The sequence below is a fragment of the Pavona decussata genome, unplaced genomic scaffold (assembly GCF_977016875.1).
Source record: "Pavona decussata unplaced genomic scaffold, jaPavDecu1.1 SCAFFOLD_78, whole genome shotgun sequence".
Classification (NCBI taxonomy): domain Eukaryota; kingdom Metazoa; phylum Cnidaria; class Anthozoa; order Scleractinia; family Agariciidae; genus Pavona; species Pavona decussata.
The window spans coordinates 862,037-881,929 of record NW_028145496.1 but is presented as its reverse complement, the minus strand read 5'-3'; the positions used below and the strand labels follow the sequence as shown (position 1 = coordinate 881,929).

General features: G+C 38.1%; 2 protein-coding genes across 4 annotated transcripts in view; both read left to right on the top strand.

Moving 5' to 3' along the window:
• LOC146476218 (uncharacterized) overlaps positions 1-19,893 on the top strand; it is a 37,456-nt gene that overhangs the window by 13,923 nt on the left and 3,640 nt on the right. The window lies entirely within an intron of this gene.
• Positions 326-19,244, top strand: LOC146476219 (uncharacterized). 3 transcript variants are annotated; one of them, XM_085114758.1, is made up of 8 exons: positions 326-576; positions 4,184-4,246; positions 4,819-5,307; positions 14,206-14,318; positions 14,943-15,165; positions 15,924-16,145; positions 18,105-18,171; positions 18,786-19,244. In XM_085114758.1, the coding sequence occupies exons 1-8, from the start codon at positions 516-518 to the stop codon at positions 18,799-18,801; spliced, it is 1,254 nt and encodes a 417-aa protein (XP_084970884.1). In that variant the 5' UTR covers positions 326-515; the 3' UTR covers positions 18,802-19,244. The 3 variants fall into 3 exon arrangements, with proteins under 3 accessions (XP_084970884.1, XP_084970883.1, XP_084970886.1); XM_085114757.1 differs by having other exon boundaries at positions 4,184-4,267; XM_085114760.1 differs by lacking the exon at positions 4,184-4,246.

The following is a 19,893-nucleotide window of genomic DNA, read 5'->3' as shown; positions in this document are numbered from 1 at the left end:
TACTTTCTACGTCTACTTTTGAGGGTGAAAGGAATTAGGTAAGCGTGATGGGCACTTAAAATCCAAATGCTATTGTCTTAACTGAAGGAAACGATAATAAGCTTATCGCTTTTGATTTTATTTCAAATAGAGTATTTCATGTCACGTATTTTATGTCAATGATAAGGTACAGTTACTGATGCAAAAACACAATGGTATAATAATTTTTTTTTTGAATAATTTGCTTGTTGTGTCTATCTGTTGTCATGTTTTGTGCCTACTCTTTGAAATAAATGCATATTGATGAATTTGAGGTTTCACCTAAGACCCTTATTAATAAAAAGCAAACGAACCATTGACACTTCGCATCTAGGCGTGCTAGCGATTGAAAACGGACGCTTAAAAACTGTCGGTTGAGACTGCAGTCGGTGTTGTTTTGACAAGAGGCTGGAACAACAAACGGAATCATTATCTTGTTCTTGTAAGACTAATCTGCAAGAAGTGTACCTAAAAACGGCAACAGAATCACTGAAACAATGCTAAAGGTGTATTCCATCACAGCATTTGTCCTCGTTCAAGCGTTTGTCTTCTTTATTGGTAAGTTGACCCTTTTGTATCTTTTTTCGACTTTTTTTTTTTCACGAACAAAAAGTTTCGAGTAAAAATATCAATCACTCAAGGAATTAACGCTATAGGGAGTTGTCTCAAGCGAAAATCCAGCGTAAGGAGATTTACGAAGCCTTCGTCACATCAAGTGTTTGTAGCGACCAACACAAAGGATAAATAAGTTTACTAGAATTTTTATCACATAGAACGGGTTGATATTTTATACCTTTTTTCTTTGCCTTTGACGTTTTGTTCTTAGTTCAAACCTGAGCCTCGCTAAGAAAAAACTCAACCGCACACTTGATGAAACAGCTGAGCTAATCGCCTGGCGAGGTAGTTTGCTCAGCTCTTTCCCGGCAAGTGCGTGGAAGGCCGAGTTAAGGCACTGGACTATTGTTTGCTGAACGTGTGAAGCTAAATAATTCAATGATTTTTAAACAGCGCTACAACAACTTGTATTTTAGTTAAGCAACGAACGTCTCTCCAACATTGTTAAAATTATGAACTTATAGATTACAAAAACGCGAGCAGAATTGAATTTGATATTTTTTAATTATGTAATCGTACCGGCATTAATTCTTCATACACAGGTGTTCATACACCTTTTAGGAACAATTTAGCACGAGATTTCTGTTTTTAAAATTCTTGGGCACACCGTATCGAACTGCGCAGTTTAGTCGCCGGTATTGATTTAATTTCAATTCTTGACCACAAACTGTTTCGTAGCATAAGTTTCATTCCTCTCCTAATGATATAGAATTTGTCTGATACTTTCACAAATAAATATCGAACTGTAACTTAAGAACTTATCACTTATCACATTCGATTGGCGTGAGCAATGAAAAAATAATAAAATGTTCCTATTTGTAAAAAGATTGCCCTTCAGGTAAAGGTATAAAAATGTTGCAATGACGTCATGCATGGATACTTAATGTTTATCTCTGTTTACATCTTGTTACCAAGGAGGAAAAGAAAAGCAATCTATTATTACTGCTTCGATGATTACAAAAGAAGCAATGGACATTAATCGAATACAAAAGTAAAACGTTTGTATAAAATCGTGACATCTACTGTTCTGTGCACCATACCTCCCAATTTATCTTAACGAGAACGGTGGCTTTTAACGATTCGTTACCTATGAATATCCAAATTAAAAGGCAGCTCAAAGCAGGTCTTGATCCATCCACATTAACTATTCGTTAAAGCAGTGTAAACGGCTAGCCAAGCAATTAATGACGGCAAGTATCTAAACGTATCATGAAGCATCTTTCGTGAGCAAGGCCTACCCAATTAAAATCGTTTTTTCTCTATGCAAACTGCCCAATTCGAAGGTCATACACAACACCCTGGAGCACTCATGCAAGTCGGCACGTACATAAATTATTGGCGGAAACAGCTCCTCTCAAGTCAAGTACACCGCGAGCATGGAGTATAATTACTCACGGGTGTTATGTTAGCTTTGTATTAAATATCCGAGTATCTTCTTAAATATTCAGATCCTCCAAGTCTTTACCACTTTTGTTAATTGAAATTGGAACTCGGGCTTGTTCAGTAGACCTGTAGTGCAGCGCGTTGACACATCCTCACATAGGCACTGCATGTAAAGTTAGATGAAACAACTTTGTTTAATAATTGTTCAGTTCATGAAGAGACCGTCATGATCATTAGGACACTAAATCAACGTTAGCCTATCAAGACCTTGTTATTCTCTATCCCCGGGCGGATTTCACTCTTCCTTCCTCTCGCCCCCCCCCCCCCCCTCCCCCGCCCCTTAATAACTCCTAGAGCAATGATGCTTCCAAATAAAAATATTTCCTTTCATGCCAGCAACAAAGAGTGTTGACGTCATGCTTCCATCTGCCATTTTGGATTTCAAGTTTTCCCCAAAACTTCACAAAGCCACCAACATTGACCGGAAAAGAAATAAACAGGACCACTAGAAAATGATTTTAAAGCAGGAAAGTTACCATAAGAAACTTGAGATTTTTTTTCCTTAAAACAGGAATACAGTAGATCCCGCTAACTCGAACTTCCAAAGGAAACGAAAAATAGTTCGAGTTAGCGGGGGGTTCGAGTTAGCGGGGTTGGTGTTGAATTTCAATTATCCTGTTAATAATTAATAAGGAGTTATGTTTTTACCATTCTTGCACAATCAACAGTCATTTTGGTACATTTAATTTGTTTTATAAGAGCATTTTGATAAGAACGTTTAGTTTGGGAAGTTTAGCAAAATGTGTTAAGGAAAAGCATAGGCTGAGATATTCAGCACAGTAGTTGAGACATTTTAATTTTTATCATAGATACAGTAAATAACTGAGTAAGTGGTTCTAAATACATGTAAGCCACCCTGAACTTATTCAACTGTTCCTTGGGGAATGACTGTTCCAGAATACGGTATACTGTCCATGTTCATTGAACGTTTGGCTCGTGTGCATAGAGCTGTACACGTAACATACACAACGAAACTGAAACTGAAACGTGGTTTTACGCTGTATACAATTTTCAAATTTCTTTTAAATCAAAACTGGCTATACTTTACTCGTTTGAAGAACTTCTTTGGTTTCTGTTTCTTCGATGCCCTTTGCATCAGATGCTTTTTTGACAAAAATATTTAATGGTTTGCTGCCTCTGATGTTTTTTCTTGATTCTGTCAGTTTAACTACGGTCACCTCATTGGAAAGAAGACGAATTTCCTAAGCAACTTCTCCCACAAATAGACTGGCTCCACATGATAAGAAAACCTCCATTCAGTAAATTTGAGTATTTTCCTTCATGATCAAGATCAAAAGGTCAGCACCATTCAGCAGAGAGATCTCACCGCATTTTGACATAAAATAAATATCCTTTAAGAAACGCAATCGGAGAAGCACTATCCATAGGTCTAAGGTACACTTTGCGACCATCATGAGTAGTGTTTGGGCTGTCACCGTAATAGAATACCTCCCATGGCCTTCAATTACGTTTTCATAAATGTTATCACGCTCGTATCAATCGCGATTAAAGATTGGGACGTGTCAATCAGCAATGTTCTGACATCGACCAAACCTGATATCCTGATCAAGTTAGCTTAAAAAAGTGTAATTTTAATCAAAGGGGACTACTCTGTAAAAGTCCGTAAGGGTTTCTTTAGTCTACTCCCGACTTCAATGTAAATTGCAATATGTACTTATTATGTTATTTATAATTGTGGGAAATAAACATTCATTCATTCATTTTGACGTTTATCGACCAACGTTTTCACTTAAAGTTCGAGTTATTAGGGTAAATTTGGCTAGGGAAAGTAAAATAAGTTTGTGTTAACGTGGAGTTCGAGTTAACCGAGTCCGAGTTAGCGGGATTCTACTGTATTCCTGTCAAAATTTGATCTCCTGGAAAACGTAAAATACAATGAACTCTGACCTTGGACACCAAAATGTTCCTACAAAAACATACGAGAATCACAAAGTTTGGTGGGCTTGTTCACATATTTAAAAAAAAATCCATAAACGTTCAAAGACCGCGCGGGCAGATCTTACCCACCCCTCTTCCCACACCTGTCTGAATGATTTTAAAAGATAAAGAGATAAGTAAAAAATCCATTCACGTTTTATTAATACAGGACCAACCAGTGTGTCAAGTACTCCAAGCAGTGTGTCAAGTACTCCAAGCAGTGTGGCACCAAGTGAGTCGAGTAACTCATCTAGTACGTCAGTAACTATGTACTGCCATTTTGAGACGGGGAGATTTGTGGGGGTGTTTAGGGTTAGGGTTCCACCCCCCCTCCCCCCACCCCATAACTCCGAGAGTAACAAATCCTCTAATAAAAATATCTCCTTCCATGTCCGCAACGACAAGTAATGACGTCATAATCCGATCCGCCATCTTAGATTTTAGATTTCCCCAAAACTTCGCAAAGCCACCAAACTTGACCAAAGAAGAAACAACAAAACCAGTAGAAGTACTCTAAAATGATTTTCAAACAGGAAAGATATCATAACAAATTTGATACTTGTTCTTTTATAAAGCAGGAATGCTTGAACTTCTGAAAAACCTACTGGTCAGAATTAGTTTCCAGAAAATATCAAATTCAACGGACTTTCGACATTAAAAAGTCACAAAGTTTGGTGCGTTTGCTGATATATTACAAAAACGTTTTGAGCCGTTTAAAGAGCATTCCCCATCCCTACCCCGGTGCAAGTTATGTTAAGAAATAAAATGACGGCTAACAAATTCATTCACGCGTTATTGATGTAGGTCAAACAAACGAAAACACTATCCCTCACTGTAAAACTGTGTGTCACCAAGTAACAAGCGTTACTTCAAGTACTCCAGTCATTGTATCATCAATTACTCCAGCCGATGTGTCAACCTGTTCGATAGTGTGTTCGATCACTGGCAGTCAGCACCTTTCCTCTTCGAACACCGTCACCCCAACACCAACTTCTTCGGACACCGTCAACCCAACACTTCCTCCTTTGGACACCGCCACCCAAACACCAACTTCTTCGGACACCATAACCCCAACACCTCCTCCTTCGGACACCGCTACCCCAACACCAACTTCTTCGGACACCGTCACCCTAACACCTCCTCCTTCGGAAACCGCCACCCCAACTCCAACTTCTTCGGACACCGTCACCCCAACACCTCCTCCTTCGGACACCGTGACACCAACACCGCCTAATTCAAGCAGCTTCACCTCACAACCTTCTTTCACGAGCAGCGTGATCTCCCAAACTCCAGGTGGGTTATTTTATTTAGGTTCAAAACCTCATAAATATTGAATAGAAATATTGTCCAACAGAATGTACCAATTTAATCACGTGTAAGGACCTTTTTACCCGGTAAAATTCATCAAATTGATGAGTCTGCTACCGAGAGGCCCTTGCATTCAGTCTTAGGAGAAATATGGGGTTAAAGGACTGAAACAATGAAATGTCAATTAATAATGACAATTAAGATGAATATTTTCAGTACAATTAAGAATATTAAAGACATGAAATTTTATTTCAAACGTTCATTTATTCAATTCGTTCATTCAAGAGACCCATGAGCGAGCAATATGTTCTCTTAGTTTATCCTCTCTCCTAAAAAAAAAAAAAACATAAAAAGACTCCTACTTTGAATATGCGACAAAGCTTGCCTAGTCAAAATGCTGGTCAGAGGCAGCCAACAGTTTCAAAGTTTATGCGCATGTAAGCGAACTTAAGCAACGACAACGGTAACGGCAACGAAAACGTCACTTGAATTTATAATTTCACGTTACTTGTGCTACTTCGAGATTATTCCAATTCGTTCAACTTGTATAGTGTGGGCAACGTTTCCGGGAACTAAATTGATAGGAACGGCATTCAAGTAAGGAAGAAGAATGAAAAATTCATCGTCATGTGCTGAAATTATCCACAAAACCTTGAATTTGGTCATTTCACGTTGTTGTTTGCTGATGACGGCAAAGAAATGTACAAAACATATATCAAGTACAGAGCGATTGTTTTTCCTCATTAAATCTGCTGTTTTGTGGCGTTCTCGTTGCCGGCGCTTTCGTCGTTGCTTATTTAGTTCCCTAATAGTCTAGCGATGTACTTAGGATATGGTGGTGTCCCAGGCCCAATTTCAAACCTACTTAATGCACGTGTTTTCCTTGGCTTGTTCGGTTCAGAAGTTAGTTTTACTCTTCCTGGGCCGTAGTTTTATCCCGAAATTATACCAAAAAAAAAAAAAATGATCGTTGAAAAATAATTCTCAACTGAATAGTATTTGCGATTGCGTCCTGAAAGCTTAAAGGGAGGGGTTCACATTTTAGCGCATGTGCATGGATCTAAATGCTTTATTCTGTTTCTTATCAACTTTATGGCCTTAAAAATCCCACTCACGCGTACTTAAAGTATTCACATTCTATAATTAGTCCAAGCAAAATGACTGATGACCAAAATTCACAGAAAATGCTGGTGGGTTGTACCCATATTGTCGTGAATTTAGTGTTGACCCGTAGGATTTATTCACATCGGTTGGTGTGTTTACAGTTATTTGCATGCAAAATAACGCAATCATATGAAAAAATTACCACCGGAGTTACTTATTGCCTTCCGAATGGTTTATAAACAACGGAAACAGGCTTGGGTCATAGCGAGCAAAGGCGAAAAAGTATTTTGATTCATGGACATGCGCAGAACCGAGAACCCCTCCCTTTAACTCTCATAAGGTGAGCGAATTTAGGGAAAATTTCAAATGATTCCTGGGGCAATTTTTTCAAAATTAAATGTGCGTCCAAAAAAAATCTTCAAGTATCTTAATGGCTGGAATGCAAGAACTTAAGCAAGTCCCAATGGCGGCCCGGCCCGAGGGTTAAAGACGCAATTTTCGTCTTCAGGCATCTGAGGCAACAGTCACAAGTTCAGTCTAAAATAAGGTGAAAGACCTGCACGACTCCTTCTCCATGTTGGCCACTTTCTCTCTCCGTCCTTCGGCGATTTTGGTTCTTGTTTAACTGTCGCTTGTTTCGAATTATGACTTCATTGTTTCTTTATTCTGAGTTCTGTCCCTTTCTCTTTATTCTGAGTTTAACGGCTTGTTTTGTTTGTTTTGCGACTATGCTTCTCACGCCGTACGTCACATGACGTTCCGTTAAGAGCAACACACAAAGTAGTTCCCGGCAAATGGTGAGATAAACACCCGCTTAAGATGCACTCAATAAACTAAATTGGTTCAAAATATGGAGATGAAAAGGGGCCAACTTAGAGAAGGAGTGGTGCAGGCTATGGCACTGTCTTCATAAAAATTGAGTGATTAAAGGATTTGAAGCTTGCACCATTCCGCATCTTTTGCGGGACCCCTTTTGTAACACAAGTGATTCTCTACTAACGGCTGACATTTTTGTCTTTTGCAAAGTTTTTGATAAATTATCCGTCTGCGGAAATTCAACCCAAAGACGATATCAAAAGTGTTTATTTGGTCAACAACCCGTCCATGTAAATCAAAATGAAGTTTCTCCTGGATATAAGCGCTTCACTTCTGAAGAAGAGCTGAATATTTCTCCAGGATCGATTATTTGAAAGCAGCTCGCGCACATGCCATCTCGTAGGGCATAGACTTTTTAGGCCTATGGCTGGAGATTCAGGTTCTTTAATATTCTCTTTCATGAAAAAAAAATTATCAGACTCACTATTTCTTTTGCCGTGTCCATGGTATTTGACCGCAACTTACAGTTTTTTATGGTGTCCTTTATGCTTAGGCATTAGGCTTAATGAGCGTCCATGACAATAAGTAGCACTGGTAGCATGAGCCTTATCCTATTTTAGTCCCTTTTCTTTCTATCTATTTCACGTTGAGAGGTTGGTCTTTTTTACCCTAGTTTCAACAACTCTTTACCGGTGTCACTCTGAAATGCTCAGCCCTTTCCGCGCTTAAGTGCTGCAAGCATTCAATAACTTGTATCAACCATGGACGATTTCTTTTCATTGTCTGTTTGCTACTTCGCTGGACATTTCCAGTGCATTTCTGTTCGTTCCGGGAAAGCTGAATTGATAGTTAACGACCATCTTGTGGCTTTCAGAAATTTGATGTTCGTTGAAGCCTTTTTCCAAATGCCGACTCTTTTTTTTTTCTAGCAGCATGGAGATAATTTGGCATTTTCCTGTAAACAAATGAAACATAGCATAGGGAATAATGTGGCTTGAAATGCGCAATTGTGTTGGCTACATTTCCTCTACGAAAACGTGAAATTTGCTTGTTGGAATGGCGCTGTTCTGTGGTTGCCAACATCTTGACTGGGTCATGAATTTTCCATCACCTGTTAATGTGCCGGGCACCAGACTGAGATGGCTGTCTTTCTCATTTAATCTCTCAACTAATTTCCTGCTCTGTTTTTGTATGATTTTAGCTAAATTCATTGAACTTCGAACGCACTTATTAATCTTTGATTACTACTAGTCTTGTAAGTCAGTGATCAAGGCTGGCGAGGGTTTTTGTGGAGGCTCTAAAAATGACCGTTTAATTTACAAAAGAGCAATTGTTAAAACAAACTATGGACACAATTAACAAATTTTAGGACTGTAGGCTGATCCAAATTCAATAAAACTGAGTCTGAAATTTCACTTTTCAACACGTAGTGCGTAGTAGATGGTTAATGAATGCAGTCAAACTCCTGAAAGGTCATACATCCCAAAATACAAGGCTTCTGTTAAACTATATAAGCTTCTTGTCTAAAGTTCAAGTGGTAAATTCAAAACTAAGCAGAATTGTATATAAAAAATCGTATCAAAAAAGAGTGAATCACCTAGCTCAAGTCAACAATAATGGCTTGAGGATGTAAAGAAAACGATAAACTGAAAAATTATTTATCAATTATCCTTGGGAATGTACAAAGCGCACAAAACTAATAGCTTTCAATTTTAAATTTTCACACAGAACACTATCGACTAAAAACTTCCTAAAATAACTAGACTTACTGAGAACGAGAATTGTACCTTCTGTCAACGAGAGACAGAAACCCAGTGGTGCATCTGTTCTGGGAATGTCCACAAATTCAGTCCTTCTTTATTAGTTTGTTCTCATGGCTGCTGTGTCATTCAGTTATCGCAAAATTAATAAAACTCGGTACAGCTCTGCGCTTAAAACCTGATAACTCAAAATACAAATTGTACATTAGTTTTTGCCGCTTACATGCTAAGTATTATATTTGCCTATGTAAGTTGAAAGAATGTCTTCCAAAACTACACAATTTTTTACGCTATCTGAAACACATCAAATGAAATAGAGAACAAGGCCAGCACTTCTTCTTTATGTATAGTAAAATATAGAAGTAAGCAGAAGTATTGTAATGTAATCATAATGTATTACATTAAATCAAATCTGATGCATGAACAGATGTAAGAAATAGTGATTTCAATTTCATTGCTACGAGTCGTGCTTTCAGCAACTAAACTCTCAACCAATTGCAGTATTTGCTAAGATAAAACTAGAGCTACTATGAGAACGGAGCAATCATAAAATTGGATGTTTTTTCATGAGGTCTGCTAGCCGACCTTAAATAGATTAGGGGTCATGAACCTTGTGATCCTCCTGGGGTGCGCTTCTGAAAATTAAATTAACCAATCCGAGGTCAAAACCGCGTTCAACTATAAGTTTTCACCCGGTTATTGACGCCTGTGCTTTGCGATTGGCTGTACCGGATAGGGTAGATTACAAGAAGGCCCAGGATAATTTTTAGCACGGCGCGACGTACGGGCCAATAAGGTTCGAAGTGTGACTTGAATTTCCCTTTCTTTGCAACTGCTTTTAAGAGCCGTTGTCTGAGAAAACCGGGCACACGTAGCGGATGGTGGTCGGCCGATTTCCTTTATTTGTTATCTGTTTTCTATTTAAGGTCAGTGTTGAAAAAAGCAATATTTTTATGTTCAAACACCTTATAGTTTTCGAGATCAAGCCCCCCCTCCCCCCACAACAACAACAACAACAAAAATCGGCCGTTACGGACGAAAAAATCCGGTAAAATTCAAATGCTTGACTTCGGTAACGCGTTAACAAATTACTCGCTACTCAAATTCTACCAACTTCGAGAATTTCTTAATTGGATAGTTTTCCTCTGATTCTAAGTCATCTTAAACTTTCTCGATACCTTTATTACCTTGAGAGAGGAAAAATGATTTGCACGGATTAAAATTTAACAGGTAACATTGTGCGTTTATTAACTTTTCGTAAGATCGTTTTCTCAAAAAGGCGGCGGTTTATGGTAAAAGAAAATAGCTCTAAGTAGACTGCAAGCAGTCCCTTTCTGGTTATTCGAGAGGGTGTGCTCACAGAGCAGCGAGACTGGAGCGAGGAGAAATAAACGAAAAGAGACTGGGGGAGAATAAAAACATCCCAAAAAACAGAAATTAAATATATTGGAGAAGCGAACAAATTCACCATTTTAGGGTTCTTAACCCTTTAAATACCAGGCGTGTGGTATTTTTTCAATGAATTTTTGCCAATAAATAGTCTGAGCCACTTAATTTCTCCATAAATGGAGATGAAATAAAAATATCTGCGGTCTTAAGAAACTGTGGGCTCAGGCTAAATTGTCACGTGATGCAAGTGACAGTTGTTGTTTGTTTCGAGCGAGTGCACGAGAACGAATCTGGTAAAATCATCGCTTTATAAGTGTTTTTCGAGTCATTTTCCTCTGCAGAAACCCCCATTCTGGCATCATTAAGCTGGAATGTGGGTAGAGGCAATCCTCTGAAAGAAAACAGAGGTGAGAGGTGATTTCATGCTGACTGAGTCGCCAAACATGCTGTGTAGCAGACATAGAGGCCCACGAGTGAAGTTGCCTCTCTGGCCGTTTTGTGGATGGATTCCAGGACCTGCCAAGGCAATTTGGGCGAGGTTGGAGTAGTAAAATATTCAATGGATTCGAAATTTTGCTGGTGGTACTGGGTGGCTCGACACTATGAAATGGAAAGAGCAAGAGTTCTACGCTCGCGCTATGGCGGAATTACCCAGAATTCTCCTCGGGCGTAAACGAGGCAACGTGAGATACGCAAGACTGGGTCTGATAAAATGGCTGAAGTATAGCTCTCGGAAAGCGTTGAGAGAAAAAGTTCCAGTCAGATACCAAGGTCTGACCTTGAGGTTTGCTGTAAATATAGACTTTTCATTTTTGAACGAATTATTTGGATTAAAAATTGACGATAAATAAGTGTAATTTTTGATGTTATTATATGGCCGAACAATTGGCATTTAGAACTTTGTTGCCAAACGAACGGTAATATGCAGTGAAAATCGTGAGGCGTAGTCAGTTTGCTGGGTTTGATGATGGAAATATACATCAGCTGGTGTCATTCACACATTATCATGACGTTGTAGCTTAAGTTAAACAAGGAGCAATTCATAGAAGCAAGAACGGTGTTTTCGTCACATATATGTGTTGTTGGGATGAAAAGGGTTAACAAAAATTGAGGCTCTTATTTCGGCAGTCGATCAAATTGTCAGGGAAAGAGCCACAGCTTAACTTAAAATTTGCCAAAATTTTTGTCGACAAAAAGTGCGTGACAATGTGCGTGACATGTTATTTTGTCCAATATTACGGATAAAATGCACCTGAAATCAAGGTTGAAAGAGCTCCCAACAACCCAGCCCGCGCGGGCAAATGAATTCGCGAAAAAAAAAATTATCTGAATTTAAGCGAGGGAAAAAACGTAACTAAAGGTATCACTATCTTAATTGTTGTTGTTGTTGTCGTTGCCTTTTATATGTCCAAGTACAGTTATCAAGCATTTTGCATTTTACCCTCCTCCATCCCCCTAAAATGTCCAAGACATTGCATTCCGTAACGAACAAAGCGCTGCCTGCAATGCAAGATAGACTGAAAGTGCACACATTTTTGGTCATTCTAGCAGCAATCAGATGTAATATTTTCGTGCACCGTTAAACAACCAATACTTTAAATATAACTAAGCCGTCGAAGAAGATGCAGTCTTGATGAAATGTGCCGAAAGTTGATCAAAGATTTGTATTCGACCAGTTTGCTTGGAGTACATCGGACGTTTAATAGAAACATCCGGCTCAAACTTATGCGACAAGCGACCAGAGAATCGTGCTAAAATGGCCTTTGGACCTGTCTTTTACAGCATATTATAAGGTTACAACGTTTCGAACTGTTTTACTATGTGCTTATTTTGACCTAATATGAGTCAAGACATGCACACGGACTAAACATTATGTCTGACCCGAAACTTCAAAGTTTACCGCGGAGAGTCAAATATTTGCATTTTTTATGGCATTTGAAGAGCTCTCGCGTCGCTCTTAATCATTTGCCAAAAGAAATTTTTTTAAAGGAATCTTCAGACCATCCTTCTAACATCCAACCACCAGAAGCTATCGATTTGAAGGTTTCGCACATGGTGAAAATTAATTTAACTAACGAGGTACTTTTACTGCAGTGAATTGTATGCCTTCGAAATTAAATTGTTTCATATACACAGAACGACGCAATTTTTCCCAAAATCATTCCAACAGATATTTAAAGATTATAAAAAAAAAAAAGATTTAAGTGTTTTAAAAGCGGTAGAATGATTTGTTTTCGCACGCGAGGCTCTCAAACCCGTGTAATAATTGGCTCCTCAAATGACGATTTTAACGGATTTTCGTTATTTGCATTTTTCTTTGAAATAAAGGATATTTCACCGAAAAAACTGTACAGTGATTTTAGTTAATATATCCTAGCCTATCTGACATTAAAATATGAAAGAAATCGAATTTTCCACCTTTGTCGCGAAATTAAGAATTTGTCTGATTTTCACAGACAGGCGCTCGTAAATCAAACTAGTTTGTAAGTTTAAAATTATAATATTTTTTAAAACAACTCACATGTTAACACCATTTTCATAAACCTTATTCCAAAATTGCTTCTATTTTAAAATTCTTATGTTTGCATTAAAATTAGCTCTTCTTGCCTCGTTTAAGAAAAAGTATTCTTTTGATTTTTGAGCGTAAGAACGAGGAAAGAAGGGCTAATTTGAATACCAAGGAAAGAATATTAAAATGGTAGCCGTTTTGGAATAAAGTTTATTCTTATTTACTGTTTGGATAATTCAATTTTGAACCAATTTGAATGGTTTTTCGTAGTTTTGAAAATATCGAGAAGTCCAAGATGGTGAATCCAAGATGTGGTAGTGAAGAACAAATTACGTAATTTTCACGTGATGTGATGTCATCGGTCTAGTTTGCAGACCTCTACTGTACTGAGACAGTTTGGGGTGTACTGTATCCTAAGCAGCGTTGAAATTACGAACGCGGAGGGGGAGGGGGGATGGGACTTTCCGCGGCCTCCTCCCCCAAAAGGGCTCAAGGAAGAAAAAAAATTGTACTACTATTTTTTAACCTTAGTCAACTTATTTTTCACCCTTAGCCTTACGATGTTAATGTACGCAATCCTGTAAGATATTACTTGTTATTTCATATCGTGTTCGTGAAATCGAGTTTCATTTAAGCCTGGACTTTTCCCCAGCTGTTGGAAAGATAACTTGCTAACTTCAGTGCGAGATTCTTTCGTTCAAAAGGTACCGGTTACCTGATAACAAGCACTGTATTTCAAGCGATCCCGGGCCTTTACTTGATTACTTTCTTGCGTTTACAACGGATGTTTGGTTGTTTCAGTGCTTAATTACATTAACAAACCAACAGCTTAAAAAAGAGCACTAGAGTTTTTTTCCTCGTGTGTAGCATCAATGCAACATATAGCACTCAATGTCGACAGAATTTGATTGGCAACCACTTCCCACCTTATCGACAGCAAGAAAGTTTTTTTTTTTTATCTCATCGCATCTCATTTTATCTTCTTTCAGTCAACTGTCTTCCTGTCGTCAGAAATTATATTGATGTCAGAATGTTAAGGCGACTCAAATTCACTCGGACAGTTCTACCCTCGTTTGCGCCTTTGTTTCAAACTTCAATACAATACAATACAATATTTATTTTGCCATAAACAACAATTACAGAGGGAGGGAGGGAGGGAGGGAGGAAGGAAGGGAGGGAGGGAGTTTTAAAATAGGTTTTCCCGCTTTTCAAACACCCCCTATTTTCACTTCAATCTTATGCAAGCAAAGAAAGCATTTTCTATTCGTTAAATGTAGTTACATATTTCGATTCTTTTATGTTTAGGTTCGGTGGTGATCATATGCCTACTTGTCAAAGTCCCGTACTGCAATGCCAGTCTACATGGAAGTACGTCATCGTCACAATCTCAAGCTTTGTTGACCAACATCACGACAAATGTAAGTAACCTATGCAAGCACGTCTGAATAAGGTCACCTTCCTCGTGATCACTTACCAACCCACCAGTGGTACTAGTTCATTGTTGAAATCACTTTCCCAAGTTTATTCATGCAGGTTTTGACAGGTTTGTCACTGGCTTGTGACTACGTGTTGTACAAACTAGTCAGAATATTGCATAATTTCAGTAACAGACTTACAACAACAACATGAGAAAGACAAATTACAATATTACATACCCGCAATTAGCAAGGGCTATTCGAGGTGGGTAGCATTTACAGTTGTTTGCACGCTCAAAAGGAACAGAAAATTAACAGCAGAAAAATAGAAATGATTCATTAAACAAAGAGAAAGAGAATTAAATAAGAAAATAAATGAATAAATAAAACACCTAAATGTAACCTAAGTAACAGCTTATGCCCAGCGAACAAAGCACAAGTTCAAAACTTCTTTCATTCGCTTGACACACTCACATGATTGTCAAACATCATGTCAACCATAGCCATTTATGAAATTTGTTTGTACCGCAACAAAATCAGTGCATTATAATTTAACCTCTGCTATAACTAAATCGTCTACTCGATCGTGACATGTTATCACCATACTCTTCCTCTTGTTACTGACAGATGAAAAGTTCATATTCAGCGGCCCAAGTTACTGTGATTAGCGTGTATTTGACAAGTTCAACCTGTGATTCCAATAACTACGTGGCACTTTGTAGTAAAGTTACTTTTAAACTTGGAATCGAAGCCAACAAGTTCATTGAAACCATACTGAAGGAAGAAATCAAAGATAAATATTTGGGAAACTTGCCGGTCAGCGATACTTGGTACAACGTCACATTCGAAGGTAATTATCAAATAAAATGATTAATTTTGTCATTCGAAAACTTGTACTGGGTCTTATCATTTCATTGCTTATCTATGTCAGGATATTCACTTAGTTTCCATTCATCATATCACCTTACCCTAGGGTAGGTTTGTTAAGGATGTGGGAGGGAGAATGATAACAAGACCCAAGGTCAAAAACTAACCATAAAACATTATGCTCGTCACACACCCAGAAAACACGGTTTTGCAATTTTACCTTGCCAGATACAAGAACCTCACTATTAGAACAAATACTCAAAGCTTTTAAAAGGAAGTATCCACTCACTAAACCCTAGTACCTTCTCCCCTACCGTTCCATTACCCCTTCCCCCCTCCACCCAACTCCAAGGGCCTAATCACCTCGGTATTGGTTTATAGTCCAAACTTGTTCTTGAGTTATGTACGCTTGTTGAATTTTCCTTTTGTAGGAACAATACTGTAGCCAAGCGTTGATTCTAACGCTCGAGTTTCGTTTACAATAGATACCATGTGTATGTTAAGCTCAAAGCTGCTTAACTCCTCTTTAACTTCTTAAAGGTCAACATTTCTAAATTCCAGCGAAAATAACTCAAAAGAGACGAGGCCAACCTTTTTCTTTTGTAGCAGTAATCTCGTTCTTTTTTTTTTTCCTTTTAGTCAGTTACTTCGTGAAAGTACAACGTTACTGAGAGCCTGAAATTAGTGGCTCACTTAAGACGAGAACTTATTTACGACACTGATTTATTATGCTTATTGCAGGTGTAACACTGAGCTATAACATTAAAGATGGCGAATGCCAGCGAGTGTGCTGCGAAGCCGGTGGTCCTGTTGTCATGGTTGAAACATGCACTCCGAAAGACGACAAGTATAAATGCGAAGGATTTTTAGCTAAAACAAGAGAAGAGCTAAAACATTGCCACGGTGAAACAAATGATCTTTGCTCAAGCACACCTTGTACAACAACCCCAACTCCGGATACAGGTTAGACTTTAACAACTCTTATTAATTAAACGTGGGCCTTTCTATTTGTTTGTTTGTTTTTGTTGTTGTTGTTGTTGTTGTTGTTGTTGTCGTTGCTTTTTTTTTGTTCTCATTTTTTGGGAAAACAGCACTGATCTTTTTAATATTTATGTTCTTCATCGTTCGTTCGTTCGTTCATCGCCTTTATTTGCATTGAACATGTTGGAAAAAATATTCGTCAATGGAGGGTTTTCAAATCAATTTGTTTTGGGGCTATGCTATATTTCCATCCATTCTGTGTTTGTGCCCAAAATCTTTAACCGCTAGCGTTAGCTTTTATGTTTACGACTTAGAAATTTTGATGAACGCAATATTTCAAATATAGCGAGATCGACCTTAAATAATGGGCAGGATCATACATTCGACTCCTGTTGGGTTAAATTGGGAAAAATCGGATTTTCTTTTTCCGAATATTGGCCTTTGTCAGTGACGGAAAAAATACATCTATTATTTATTTACCAGGCATTTATTTCATTGCGCATATGCTACACATGAAACTAGTTTAATGGCCTTAGCTCCCACAAGTTTCCTGTAGTTCAGTGGTAGATGATCCGAACTAGTAATCGGGAGGTCATAGGTTCGACTCCTATTGCCTGTGTTACTGACTGAAATAACTCATTTATGAGCTTCCTTGGGTGTTTATAAAGAAGCATACATTCCTAGCATACGAGAAACAAACTCAATCTCGACAGGCATTGTAAAATTTCTTTCATACTGACAGGTATGTTTTACTTATTGGAGCCAGATTCTCCGTGTTAATTACAGATTCCGGTGTAAGCTAAAGGTGTCTTGTTACTGAAATGGTGCTTATTAAAAGCGCACGACGCAAAGTGGAAGGCCTCTATAATAAACTCAACAGAAGCCGCTCAAATTGCGTTGTAGCCTCTGCTCCACAAAAATACAAGTACATCAAATCATTAATTGAAATATAGAAAATGGCAAATTTAGGCCTAGAGCAAACGTCGAATCTTAGTCGAACTTAATTCGTCGAACCTATTAATTTTGAAATAGGCGCATGAATGGTGCGACGTTTGCCGCAATTAAGTTCGACTGAAATTAATTGGTTCGACTCCAGCATAACTTCGACTTGCCAAGTTGGATAATGCAACAGTGGTTCGGCGTTACAGCAAACGCCGTTCTAAACACGCGCTGAACTCAATTTATAAATCATGCAAATTACAAAATAATTGATCAAATGTGATGGACTGCGCAAACGTCACAAAAACACCGACTACCCCATCTGCCAAACACTATTTTCCCTCCTGACGAGCATGCGCTGTACAAAGACAGTTTCGCGACCAGGAATGGCGACCTATCGAAAGTCTTTGCTGACATCACACAGCGTGATGGAAATGTGTTTTTCGTGTTTCATAAACACTAAATATAAATGATTGAAATGCAAATTGCCTATTTGCAATAAATGCTCAGTGTTTGAGTCTTCTTTTTCTATTTTTCGCAATTACTTGCCAAAGAAAGGCTCGACGAGCACTGCATTTCAGCATTTCGCTAGCAAGTCCTAGCAATAAATAGCCGCGCATCGAGTGAATAGCACGGGGACACGTGCTTATTCCCGTGTTTCATGAAGTGCAAGTTGTGAATTAGGGTCTACGTAGGTTCGACGTTTGCTACCACGCTGGAATTAAGTCGACTCTTTGTCGAATTTATTTTTAATAAATTCGACGTGACTTAGATTCGACGTTTGCCCTAGGCCTAAGGGACAATTATTAAACCGTACATTGGAGGCCATGACACAATGATTACCAGTGAATCCTTTAAATCAAATAGATGAAGAAAAATTAAAAAAAAAACCTAAACATTTCTGGCTTAACAGTAATACAAGATATCTAACTACATGTATTATACTGGATAGACAGCTTAATAAGGTTAATTTATGCATGCTTATTAATTATTCATTTTCAGGTTCATGTTCCAGCCACTCCCCAAGTCTCGCTTTACTTATCCTGTTCACGGTGGGATCTTTTGTAGAGTAAGTAGCACATTAACCCCAATATATTGTAACTAAAATAATTGAAATTCCCTTGGGGTGTTACTCAGAAACGCTGCAAATGCACAAAAATTTAAATTAATCAGTTCCTCCGCTGGTGATAATGTTTGAGCTATTCGAGCGGATGTTTTAGAATGAAGATGGAAAAAAAAACGAGGGGAGGTGTCCTTTGCTTTGTTTTCTAAAGCTGCTTCTGACAGTTTTTGTACTAAGAAAATTGTTCACGATCACTAAAACACCAAAACACAAACGTCAAAACGCTGAAGTGTAAAGCTGTAAAAATGTCGCTAAGTGGAAAATGATGAACGGTGAAATTAAGAAAGCTTTCGTAGATATTTTCACTTGCTTGTGTATCCTGTTACACCATGTAACGTTTTTCGTTCAGTCTGTCACACAACAACAACTACTCCGAACTGATTGGGCAATGTTATAATAAAGAAACAAGTCTCCTAAACTTCCCTCCAAAAGTACTATTTTTGGTCGTTGCTACTGTAAAACAATTTACACGAAACATTGCCTGGTGTAATTTTTATTTTGATGAATTTAACTGTCGATTCTAGAGAAAGAAATAACGCGTCTGTATCTTCTTTCAACAGGATAACTGCTTATTAAACAGTGCAAACTTTGTGTTACGCATAAGTGAAGAAGAGCGTGTCGGCTTTGGTAATCAGTGTCATATGTTGTACGATGTTCAACCCATAGGCCATTCAACCCTCAAAGTAATATTGTATCTGTGTGATTACTAGAGTTGATGTACTGCTTTTTGCCATGCATTGTGGTTGCTGTTTTGTTAGTTGTTTTTATCTCTTTTTTTCACGATTTGCCTAGATCTCTGTGCGACCTGAAAAAGGGATCATTATAAGCTAGCATTATTTAATCGCAACATTTACCAGGTTTTCGGCATATGTAGCCGTTTTCTATATTTAACCGCATATATTCGGGTTTTTTTTTTTTATTATTTTACTATAAAGGAGTTGTATTTTTTTGTTTTTGTTTCACATTTAGCTGTAATTACGCATTTGTCCTTCAGTGTACGGTTGTTTATAATAACACTCAAGTGAAGTTGTCTTAAGGCTGTTTATTTCTGAAGTGTGTCGTTAAGGTGAAATCACGCTTCAACCGGCTTTTTTAACTCTGCAGTCTGCGACCATAGCCAGTAACTGGCCGGTAGCATTTGAGAGTTACCACTGGTGTTTATAGTTACATTGTTAATTTACTCCTGAGCTTTCAAAATGATGGTGCTGTCAGTTATTAGTTTAGGAATGTATTTTTCTAGTTTTATTTTTTCCTACTTTTTTGACTTAAGATTTAGCTTGCGTGTGTGTGTGTTTTACGTTGTACTTATAAGCAGGTCACTTTAATTTTGATTGTAAATCGGTTGTATTTTCACTTCAAACAAGCCTATGTCTTGAAGTAGGAATAAACTCTTGCTTATGAAAGTTTTGCCTGTTATGTGATGTTCCAGTTAGCTAAATCCCAAAGTACCGCAGAAGTTGCTTTGTTCACACTCTTCAGCTAATCTAACACCCCCCCCCCCCCCCCCCATCCACCCACTTCGTTGTTGTTATTTACAAGTGACTGAGTTTCTTAAACGTTCCATTTCGTGGATGAGTAAATACGCCAGCAGGAAAACTCTACTGTCACAGCTACAACCGGTGTACCACTTCTGAAATCATTTGTATTCGCCTGTCATAAAGCATACGG